Source organism: Hippichthys cyanospilos, chromosome 13, assembly GCF_059441005.1.
Source record: "Hippichthys cyanospilos isolate Australia breed blue-spotted pipefish chromosome 13, RoL_Hcya_1.0, whole genome shotgun sequence".
Lineage (NCBI taxonomy): Eukaryota > Metazoa > Chordata > Actinopteri > Syngnathiformes > Syngnathidae > Hippichthys > Hippichthys cyanospilos.
Genome location: NC_142381.1, coordinates 14,185,446 through 14,197,445, shown reverse-complemented (window position 1 = coordinate 14,197,445; position 12,000 = coordinate 14,185,446). Strand labels below are relative to the sequence as shown.

At 36.3% G+C, this 12,000-nt stretch overlaps 1 protein-coding gene across 1 annotated transcript in view; it reads right to left on the bottom strand.

The window, feature by feature from the left end:
* Nucleotides 1-12,000, bottom strand: part of col23a1b (collagen type XXIII alpha 1 chain b) — a 124,181-nt gene that overhangs the window by 7,289 nt on the left and 104,892 nt on the right. The window contains 13 exon segments of the mRNA XM_088431046.1: nt 400-453; nt 644-724; nt 822-866; nt 1,951-1,995; nt 3,826-3,849; nt 5,058-5,135; nt 5,529-5,573; nt 5,686-5,745; nt 5,839-5,892; nt 6,013-6,039; nt 6,187-6,213; nt 9,861-9,977; nt 11,780-11,851. Of these exon segments, the coding sequence (XP_088287172.1) occupies nt 400-453; nt 644-724; nt 822-866; nt 1,951-1,995; nt 3,826-3,849; nt 5,058-5,135; nt 5,529-5,573; nt 5,686-5,745; nt 5,839-5,892; nt 6,013-6,039; nt 6,187-6,213; nt 9,861-9,977; nt 11,780-11,851 (729 nt within the window).

The window sequence follows — 12,000 nt, the reverse complement described above, 5'->3', positions numbered from 1 at the left end:
TGGGTTATTTTCTTCCACTTCATTCTCGGACTATTTTAGCCAACAATTGGCACAATCCTGGTGGTGTGATATCTAAGTGGTCGTGCCATGTGGAAATTGTACATGTTGTCACAATCTGGGTGAAATTTCTGTTCCCTAGTGTCTTCTTTCAATGGTTTCAGTGTGAAATGAAATAACTTTGTAAAAATTGGCGAAACTGTTATTATAATAACGCCGTTATCCAATCGTTGAGCACGTCATTTTCAAGTCGTCAGAAACTGGAAAATGTGTTTTTAAACGCATTATACGCACGTGAAAAATGACTTAAGTCATTAATTATGGACAAGATATGAAATTTTGCTGCTGAAAATGGCAAGTGAACTAAACCTTCAACAACGACAATAAATCAAGTCCACTGACCAGGTTGTCATCCAGTCTGCAGTCACCTTTTTCTCCTTTCTGCCCATCCATACCCTGTGTGACAAAAGCCCGAGATAAAAAGGAAGCAAAACATCTCTTCATAAACCGTATGGTGCAACTCCAACAATAACCACAAATATTTTAATCACTAATGCTCTGGCTATCATTAAAAAGGGAGCATTATTCCACATTTGTAATGATAAAATTACTGACACTTATTCAACTGAATAGGATGTGTGCTTACCGCAGGCCCAGAAAGGCCCATCTCTCCTTTTTCTCCTCTTTCACCTTGTGGTCCGATCTCACCCACATCACCTTTAGAACCCTGGTGGGGGGAAGAAAAAAATGTACAGGTTTGGAATAGTGAACAAAGACAGCATACGGTATTTATTTACAGTATTTCATAAAGTTCTTTGACATACCTTCTGCCCATCCATCCCAGCTGGACCAGGTAAACCAAGCTCCCCCTGCAACAACATTGAAAAAGACCTTCTTCATTAGTCATTGCATACTTTGCAAACCAAACGCATTGTATTTTTTCCTAATTTTGTAAATGCTTATAGTCGTAACATTTAAAGTTAGTTATGAATATTTTTCCTTCAACTACTCAGATTGTTCCGTGGCATCAGTTCTATCCACACATATGTAGGTTAAATTGATTAACACCCATAACAAATTGAACTCAACCACCACCTGCTGTCTTGAGCGGAAACACAAGTAAACAAAGAATTTTGTGTTTGATGACATAGTTTGAATGCTGCTCAAAGGAATGTTGCAAAGAGTGCAGGAAAATCAATGTAATAAATCCTATTAAAATGCTTCTCAAAAATTGTAATCACAATGGTTTTATATGGTCCAAAATTTGGACAATTATCATTTTTTGTTCACAAAATTTCAAACGCCCAGCTGCAAACACATAGAAGTGTCAGAATTGTTGCATTTTGAAATTTTACATGTTTTAATCATCTGCTGGAAATCTCAGCTTTATTTAAGTTTTATTTTCCCATTGATTCTTTTATGATATACAAAAAAAAAATCAAAGGAATTTCAATTTGTAACATAATGCAACATATGAGTTAATAAACATGCACTGGAAAAAAAAATAGGGCAAAAACTAACCCAAACTGAGTAAAACGGGGCATACACAACATTGAGTTTTTGTTGTTTTTTTTAATTAAAGCCCAAGTTAAGTGATTTTTTTTTTCCTAACTTCACTCTTAAAATGGTTGGGTGAAAAAAACAAAAAAAAAGTGGGTCAAAAAGGGGCCAACCCATCTTTTGGGGTTAAATAAAAAACCTATAAAGTTGGATTAGTCTATTTATGACCCAAATGTGGATATTTGTTCATTCATTTATAAACAGTAAAACAGGAAAATGCCGAAAATAACATTTGCATTCTGTGAAACTACACTTTTTATTCTATAATTCTTATTAAAATGCACCAATCTGAATAGCGCTCCTAATTTCATTGTATACCATCTATACAATGACGATAAAAACATTCTGTTCTATTCTTCTAATGGTTATAATCTGCAGTAATATTTACAATACCTTTTCTCCTTGAAGACCTGGAGGGCCGGGTGGTCCAGGTGGGCCCTGGTGAAACAATCACCCAAAATGATTTGATTATGTATTTGACCTTCTATGCCATGGTTACTTGTTTATTGGTTAGAGGTAAAAATGGTAAGCACACCTGGCAGTTACCAACATACTCACTTATGCAGCAATATGTTAATGTAGGGCTAAAAAAATCAAATTTGTGGTTGAAGATATATTTATAGCTATTTTCAGAGTGAAAAGTTCATGTTTTGTCTATAAATGATTTGATAACCAAGTTATCTTTCATATACTATTATTGGCTTTGAAAACACATTTTCCACATGCTGTTGATCTGTTTTCTGGATTTGACCATGGGATGTTAACAAACTAAGCCATGATTGGTCATTACCTGATTATTAAGCTAATGTCATTATCGAATCTACGACACTAGGTGGTGCTGTAGCAAACTCATTCTCCAAGTCTACGCAGGGGTAAGAAAGTTTAAATTGCTATCACTATATTTTTTTCTAAATCACATTAATGACTAATGTGACTAAAAAAATCAAGATAGTGATTTTACCTGTTAATATTCCAGATCAATTTACACTTATTCATTTCTTCTTATTTTTTTTCAGCATCAAGTCGTTCAGTTGGTCAAAAAATGTTTCTCGTTTGAATAAGGACTGTTTATTTTTTTCATTTCAGGCACTTTAAGCTATTTTTTTCAGATTCAGAATAAGTTGTAACCTGTATAAACCCCTGTAAAAAGTAAATAACATTTGCTTTCAAGGCACTTTTTTTGTTTTTTGTTTTCTGTTTTTCTGTCTCTTTCCTAGGTGGGGGGGCTGTGCAAAAAATAATTTAGAAGCACTGCTTTAGACAAATAATGGTAATTTTAGTGATGAAAAGAGCTTAACAAGATTAGTATCTATTGTGGTTTGCTGAGATGTAAAGCGGCCTTAAAAATATATAAAATATCTAGTTATATAATATCATTGATTTAGCACTTTCTAATCTATTTTCTAATCCAATATTAAAGTCATGGCCACTTTTTTTTTTTTTTAACCAAGCATCTGCAATCATTCATGATGGAAAAAACAAAAATGAAAGGTATGAAGGGAATGTTATTATCATTTTCTTTAGAAGGCATGTCATCCTCATTTAGGCGAAACCAATATGACGTTTCATACCGAGTAAAGTCGGGGAGGGGGGCAATGAACATTCCTCCTTGCATGGTTATAGGTCTAGCTGTGAATGTGTGTTATTTGGTATCAAATGATACTTCTGATAATCCTGATAACATCTCAGGTTCACATGTTCTCAGACAATTTTCTCACCATATCGTGCTGCTTCGACAGATCGTTCCCTGCTAGTAGTCGTATTTCTTTTTTTTTTTTTTTTTTTATTAAATACACACTCCAGGGCAGAGATAAGCATCTGTTATTAGCATGTGGCGGAGGGCGCTCGGCCTGGGTTGAGTGTGTTGATGCTACGCATTCCCTTCAAATTGTGCACCAGCACAAACACACACCATGCGGCTCCATTTAGTGAAGCAGGAGATGGCATGAAAACACACTCAAAACAATGTGACAAAGGCTGTGGATGTTTCTGCATGATTGAGCATGCTTCCGTAATCTCCGTTCTAATGGATAAGGGCTTTGCAGCTCTCCCTACATGGCTACAAGAAGACAAAAGTTCCAGAAAATTCTTTTCTAACGTGGTGTCTAAAGTGATATCTATAGCAACGTGAAGTGCTTCAGGGTAAATTGAGTAAAGAACAGTGCCTGTTCCAGCCTGTGTAATGATTTTCTGATATCTTTTCCAGTTTGTGTGTTAGTCATAGTTGAAACCACCAAAACCATGCAAAACAGTTACTGTTCGGATTACCGAAACACTGATTGTGTTGATGGCCTGTGAAACAAAGAAATCATGCTGTATCACCATCTTTTTTTTTTTTTTTAAGCATTTTTTAGTATCTATATGGAATGACCCCCCCCCCCCCCCCCCCCCAACCATCAAAACATAGTATCGTATTTTCCAAACTATAAGGCACATCGGATTATAAGGCACACCCTCAATGAATGGCCTATTTTAAAACTATTTTGATACATAGAACACAATGCATTATAAGGCGCATAAAATAGAAGCTACAGTAGTGGCTGAGGTTGCATTATGCATCCATTAGATGGAGCTGCCCTCAAGGAAATATCAACAAAACAATCATGTAAGTCAGGCAAACTTTATTAATAGACAATCAGAAATTAAGAGTAAAGATGATTTGTGGAAAGTACCATCTGAATGATAAGGCGCAGAGTCAGCTTTTGAGAAATTGAAGGCTTTTAGGTGTGCCTTATAGTGCGGAAAATACAGCATATGGATATTGAAATACAATGGAACCTTCAAAATCTTGAACAAAGGTCTACACAGATTTTTGCAATTGGAAATAATATAATGTGAAATGCTGTATGTGTCTTACATTGTGTTATTAATCAATCATAATCAATAGTTATTTTTTTTTATTTGAATTGGATTTGAATTTAATTTGAAATGTACAATTGTCTAAACCTTTGCAATTTCATCTTCTCAAAAGCCAATAGTCTCAAATTCCTTTAGTCCTTTATGAAAGAGACAGATTAGATAGAATCTAAATGACATTTACAAAAATCCGCTTTTAGTTTGGAAAGCGATGATGTATATTTCTGCCATATTTCGGATATCTTAATGGCCAAACTAAGAATTGAAGAAAATAAATAGTCTGAAATTGAAACATTTTTAGAAGTTAAATAATTCAAGTAATTGACAAATGCTTAATATATTATTCGATTATTGAAAATATAATCATGAGTTGCAGCCCTAGTACTAACTGCTTAGCATAATGAAATCGAAATAATGAAAAGACTTTTAGAAAAAGTTCCTTATTTCTCATTTAACACTTTTCTTTTGGTCTTCAATGCTAATTGTGATGACATCACAATAACACCAAAAACCCTTGCACAAAACACATTTTTTCATAATATCTTAGTTGGCTTCCAAATTATATTACTTATGGGATGTTTGACTTTGTTGACTCCATTGTATCATAAAGTGATATAATATGGATAAAAATATTGTCTTCTCACCTGGAACGCATCAAGAAGCTTCCCATTAAAGTCAATGATGTCAGAGGGGCCTGAAATGCCCTTTTCACCAGGATAACCCTAAAATAAAAAAAATTAAAACATGATTTAAGAATATTTTGTTTGCTTTCCTGTATTTAAGCACAGAACTAACCTTCAAAACTGTGCTAAATGTTACAATGGCTTACAACAATATTTGATAGAATTTTTAGTAGGAATTGGACATACAGATACCAAGTTTCGGTATCAGGCAAATTTATAATAAATTACAATTTAAAAGAGTATTAAATGCCATTCACCTCATGGATTTTTAAGGAAAATGCTTTATTGGAGTATAGGTCAATAAAATTGTCCTTTGGGGGGGGGTATCAAAAGTACTGGTGGTAAGTGTGGACCCTCAAAGAGGAACCAAATAGATTCGCAACTTGGATGTAATGCTTGAAGGGTTCGGAAAACTGCTTTTGGGTGACTCACCATGGGACCTTGTGGGCCTTGGTCTCCTACTTCTCCCTTATCTCCCTGTGTCACACAAAAATAATATGGTTAAATGCATATAAACACAAACTATACATTCATAAAGTCACAAAAAATGAAACTGAATTCTAAATCATGTTTTGGAATTCACCCCTACCTTTAATCCTGGGAGTCCATCCATGCCCCTCTCTCCTTTTTCACTCATTCCCGGCTCACCCTATTTTACACAGAGTGAACCCAGAAGTAGTCCAGTATATGCCCAGTAAAAGAACGTAAAAAAATTAAACATGCTATCTGTAGAAGTCTGTACCTTTGCCCCTGGAGCTCCCTGTGGTCCAGGATATCCAGGTTCCCCATCTTCTCCCTGAGAGTAAAAAAAATATCAAATTCAGTGTTAATTGCTTGTAACCACTTAAAAAATGTGGAGAAAGAGTTTCAAACAAGATAAGTGCTCTGCAAACATATAACTAAGCAATAACCTTACCGGCTTCCCGGGCAATCCTTGAGGACCCTAAAGCAGATATATTCGGAAAAACACATTTAGATTTTCCAGTGCAGTATTTTTTAAATGTAAATAAAAGAAATCAAATTAAAACAATTAAAATGTAAATTTGCTTAATACTCTAACAAAACACAAAAAAATGTGAGCTATAGTCACCTCAATGCCATCGCGACCTTGAAAACCCTAAGGCACAGGAAATGTATTCAAATGAGTCACCTGTTCTGATTGTGCTGAAACATTGGCCACTAGATGGCAGTATTCAACAAGACCACGGAATTGCGAGCGCTATCCGATAAACGTTTATTGTTAGTGGGCAACATACTTGTAGTGCCGTTAAAGGCGACTGGTGAATGTGAGGCGATGGCCTGAAGCAGATTTAATAGCTGCTGGACACTTTACGCACATTTTAGACTGTAATGCGCTCAATAATCATCCAAACCAACTGGGAATTCTTATCGCCACATCAGTTAAGTTCAGGCAATCACCGGAGGCTTTTTCTCTCCCGAAAATGACGAGATGTTTGGTATTCTATTCATTCATTCATTCATTCATTCATTCATTCATTCATTCATTCATTCATTTCATTTATCGGTCAGCTGCAGCTAAGTATGTTTATTTATTTTGCAATGTAGAAAACTGCAAAGTCGTGCATGTTCAAATCAAATTCTCTCAAATGGTAAATGCTATATCCCAACCCTGGCAGCAATTAGGCTCGTTTTAAGTAAACACAACAATTAGTGAGGAGCAGTGGGCCGTTTGAGCTGCTCAACATCTGTTGTGAAGTCGTGCATGGCAGAGCATCTTATGCGCTTGCCAACTCGAAATATTGCACTGCGCTATTGCCCCACGCACAAACGTGCTTTGGAGGCTGTTTAAAGATTGAAGTAAACCCAATTAAATTCATCGTTAAATGGGAAGTTAACCTAAAAAACAAATTGCTGTCGACTGAAAATGACATTACGTGTGCTAAAAGCTCAGGTAATGACCAATCAATTATGGTCCGGCTTATAAACGTCACATGGTCAACAGGTCAAGTCAGATTATTTGTATGGCCTTGAATCACAAATCACAAATCAGTCTCAAAGGGCTTCATATGTGAAAAAATAACTCATTTCTCATATAGAACATCATAAACCCACAACAGTATCCCCTGAACAAAGCTCCCAGAAGGGGAAGGAAAAACTCCAAAAACCCATCTGGGTAAAATAAGAAACCTTCAGAAGGGACCGCAGGTGGGAGGAGCCCCTCCTCCTGGCTCAATAGGTTGCACTAGATGTCAGTGCTAAAAATAACAAGAAATGTCCAGTGCAAAGATGCCTTGACAGCAGGCGAGGTTATTGGGTAAGACAGGTGAGCTATGATTGGCCATTACCCAAGCCTTTAGCACAATTTCGTTTTATTTTCAAAGGTATTAAATAGTACATAGTCAGGAATGGGAGTGGCATGGTTGAAGAGTGGTTAGAAAGTTTGCCTCACAGTTCAGAGGTCCTGGGTTCAATCTGGTCTTCCTATGTGGAATTTGCACATTCTCCCCGTGCCTGTGTGAATTTTCTCTGCATAGTCCAGCTTCCTCCCACAATCCTAAAAATGTATTGGATGCTCAAAATTGCCCTTAGGTGTGTTTGTGAGAGCGAGTGATTGGCTGGCAACCATTTCCGGGTGTTGTAGCGAGGATAAGCGGCGATAGAAAATGAGTGTACGGATAGTCCAGAATGACTGACGAAAATCAAGATCTGGCAATATTGTCATGATTTTGAGAGTGCATAAGGGCCTGACTGGCTTGAAATGTCTAAAGGCAGACATCTGCACGCAACATGGAGAAGCCTTCTCCGATGCAAAGCTTTGCTTCCCTACTTGGAGTTTTGCATTTCCTTTAATCAGCATGGAAAGTTGATGTGAAATTGTCTATATCGAGGGACCTTCTCTTTTACTTGTCTGTTTACACTCATGGCCTTATTGTCAACACACCAAGTCAGTCCCTGAAGCGCTCCTGCGCCACTTGAGGGAAACATAGTAGTCATTCCTCGGAGTAAATCATAACTATTCAAGTCTTCCATCTCATAACCGCAGCTTTATGTTGCCACTGTGTACAGTATGAACTGAGCTGTGGGAAAGTTATCTTGAGAAACGTAAACGGCCTCGGGCGAGAGGCACGGCTATTGTTTGGTAAGGCCAGGCGAACTAGCAAAGAACTCAAAACATCAGTGGCGTAGCGGTTTCAGGATTGCTCCAACAAGGTCCGGGAAGGAGGGTGTGGGGTTGATGCTATCGTGGGCACTTGGTGGAACAAACTTGCGGCCGATGTCGTATATGAAACAGATGAAGACAGGAGAGCTGTTAAGCAGCTGATTTGAGTTACGCCGTAGCTCGCCGGCAGACTTGAAGGAGAGTATATCGTTGCTATAATTTACGAATGACAGCCAATAATAAGCACCGCACCAATGTTAGATAATGCTCATGGTTAAAAAAAAAACAAAGTCTTACAATATAGTTGCTCCTTGACTTATTTTTCCATTTTCAGCAATAAAAAGTTAATTTTGCCTGTAGTTTGTTTGCTGACAATAATTTGCAAAGTACAATTAATACCTTTACATGTTTTCACTTGCTTTCAACTGAACATGACATCACATGTGTTCGGAACTTAATTGAAGGTCACTCTGCTCACCTACTTCTGGGTTTAGTCATGTGATGATCACAAAGCTGTGCTTGTGTGAAACACAGATAAGTGGGAAAAAAAAAAAAGTTATTTTGAAATTCTGAAAAACTTCATTTAAAGTCCCTATCACACTGAGGGGTGACTGTTGAAGGTAGCGACTCTTTTGACCTGGGTGCCTTAAGGTCACCGGTGTTTGCCAAAATGTCACTAGACGTTTCCATGTGACAAGAACAGGAAAAACAAACAAACCTAAAACTGTTGGCAAAAGTTTGGCAACAACTTAGCGATTCTAATAAGATTGTAGAAAACTACCGAGAGCCATTTACTAGCAACAAGCTACTTTAATTTAACTTGACATGATGACACTGGGAAATCTTGAAATTTTTTGTTAGAAATTCAAAACAAATGGGTATATTATTACGAATAAAAAAAAAAAAACTGAACTTTGTTTGAAATTCAAAACAAAGAGGTCAGTTGTGTCGGTATTAAAACACTTTGTTAGAACTTCAAAACAAAAAATGTAAAAAGCTATTTGTTATAATTTTAAAACAGACAACTTAAAAAAACATTTTTTGTGAGTTTGCAAAAAATGTGTATATTGTCTTATGATTAAAAAATAAATACAAAATTTGAATTTCATTTAGTGTCTTAATTAAAAAAAAGTTGCAATTTTAAAAAGATATGTATTGTTTAAGGATTGAAAAAAAAACTTCAAATTAATCAATAAAAACAAAAAAATGGTTAAAATTTTTAAATGATGCTTACTGGAAAAAAAAAAAAAATCAAACGTCTGCTTAAAAGTCTCCATTCTCACAAGGTTACTTCGTATATTACAATAAGATTTGATACCAATGTTTTTCCCTGAAAATGAATGAAATAATGAAAATGAATGAAATGAAAAGAAAACTGGTATTGGTTTTCAACCTGTTTGAGCACTAATAAATTGGTATCATTTGAAGTAATCGAAATATTTATGGAAAATGAGTCTTTTGACGTTTTTAAGTGTGTGAATACCTACATATGGAAATGTAATTCATTATAAGTTGGGCCCCAGGGCTGGTTTTGCTTCATGACAAGACTCTTAAATTAGACAAATTGTGTTTCAGTACTTGTTTTTTGTGCATTAGGTTTAGGCGTAAGCTGGTCACATGACACCAAAAGCAAAAGCTCTTACTGGCTCTCCTGCTGGGCCACGAGGTCCATCTTTGCCCGTGTTCCCAGGGGGGCCTCTAGGACCTGGGGGACCTGGGGGCCCGGGTGGGCCAGCAGGTCCAGCCTGCCCTTGGTCACCCTGAAGAGATACAGCGTACAAGACGGACAAAAAGTCAAACATTTGAGATAGAGATTTTTCTTGCTGCATGAAAGCAAAAAGTCTAATGGGTAAAGAACAACTAAGTGTACAAAGTACATGTGTTTTTCATGTCAGTACTGGGCCTACACTCACAGACTTAGTTGACAAGCAGAACTTGCTATTATTCTTCGTAAACTAGCAAGAATGGCATATTTTATTTATTTATTTATTTATTCATTCGCTTTTAAGCTCAAACTGCAGCTTTGAGTCAAGATTGATGCCAAATGTCTTACTCTGATGCAGCAGTGATTTCAAACAAACCAAATAATAAACCCAATGATATTAATGGAATATAAAAAACAGAAACATAATACTGTACACTGATGATCATTAACCATCCTGTTATGTTTGTTTCCAAGGAAAAGCAAAAATATCCCTGGGTCACTTTGAACCAGGGTGTATATAGTCACCCAAAAACATCTGAAACATGTGTGATCCAAATCTCAAATTTTATTTTAATCAATGTTTAATTATCCAAACGTGTCATAAACTCTTGGTAGGTACTGCGTCATCTACACCTGTGTATTATGTTTAAATTTCTGCAATAGTAATAACATTCTGGGTCAATTTGACCCGGGTTCAGATGTAATCAACCTAGTGTTTCTCAATTATATTTTGCCAAGCCCCCTCTAGAAAAACAACCCCCACTCGACATGCTTACTATGAATAAGATTAACATCTATAAAAATTGTGTAAATATACCTAAACCTGTATTCCCTTTAACATTTATCAAACAAAAAAAATAGCTATATAAACCATCTTTCAACAACTGTTCATTATATTTTACAGCATCCATACAAATTACAGCTTTGTCTAAGACAGAAAAAAATAACCAAGTGCATCGAAATACCTGAACTATTAAAAAAAAAATCTTATTTTATTGCACTTCACATGACAAAAACAAAGCCTTTTCCCTGGGATCAGCCACACTCCCTCTGGCATCGGGGGCCCCGCTCCACTATTTGCGAAGCACTGAATCTACCAGCAGTTTCAGAAACAATGCTGTATTAAAAAAAAAAAAAAAAAGTTGTAAGAAACTACTTCGCAGATTTAACATTTCTGTCCCCATTAACCATAAAAAATGAGTGAACACTCTATACTTAATATACAATCACATTTATTTTAACCTTTAAATGGGTCCGTCTGACCAACAATATAAGTTAACAATGGAAATGCAACAAACGGATGTGAGAAATCAGGCTAATTTAATATTGTGCAGCATTAGTAAAAAAACAAGCATCAAAGAATTTAAGAAAAAAGACATGCCACTTCATTAACTCTTTTGGTGCCTAGCGTTATTGGAAAACAAAACCTCTCGAGGGACAGTATATTTAGCATTTTGACTCACCTGTCAGGCCAACAGAATATTGTGTGCTATGTCAATGTAAATATGGGTGCTGCCATTGAAAGGCTGACTTCCATTCTTGTTACAATTTTATATAGGTAACAGCTGTGTTATAAGTGTGGAAACACTGCTATCCAATGGTCGCAATTATCACTACAGTGACAATTGGCTAATATTAGGTCATTGTTAGTCAAATATGTCATGGCCACTCCATAAAGAAAATGTGTTTGACCAGAATTTTCTGATTTATTATTATTACTATTTTAAAAGATGAGAATTCGCGTCTGTGGCACTGAATGAGTTAATAAGGACACAAAGAGGGCACAGCTGATTAAAATGAAATGAAAAAGTTTAGTTAAAGTATTACCAGAGCACACATGCCTCAGTCATGGTATACCTTCAGAAAACGTCTTTGAAAAGTGCTGGACTGTTCCGAGAGAAAGCCATGATCGAATCTCGGATAGACCATCTACAGAGGGAGCATTAGATGCAGCAAATGCAGAAAAGAAAGAAAAAGGAGAGGTCATGAGGGGTCGTGAAGTTAAACGTCGAAAAGAGAGGAGAGACAAGAGGTAGTGAGAGAAAGAGAAATCTGGTGAAAATCTGGTAGGGTTCTGA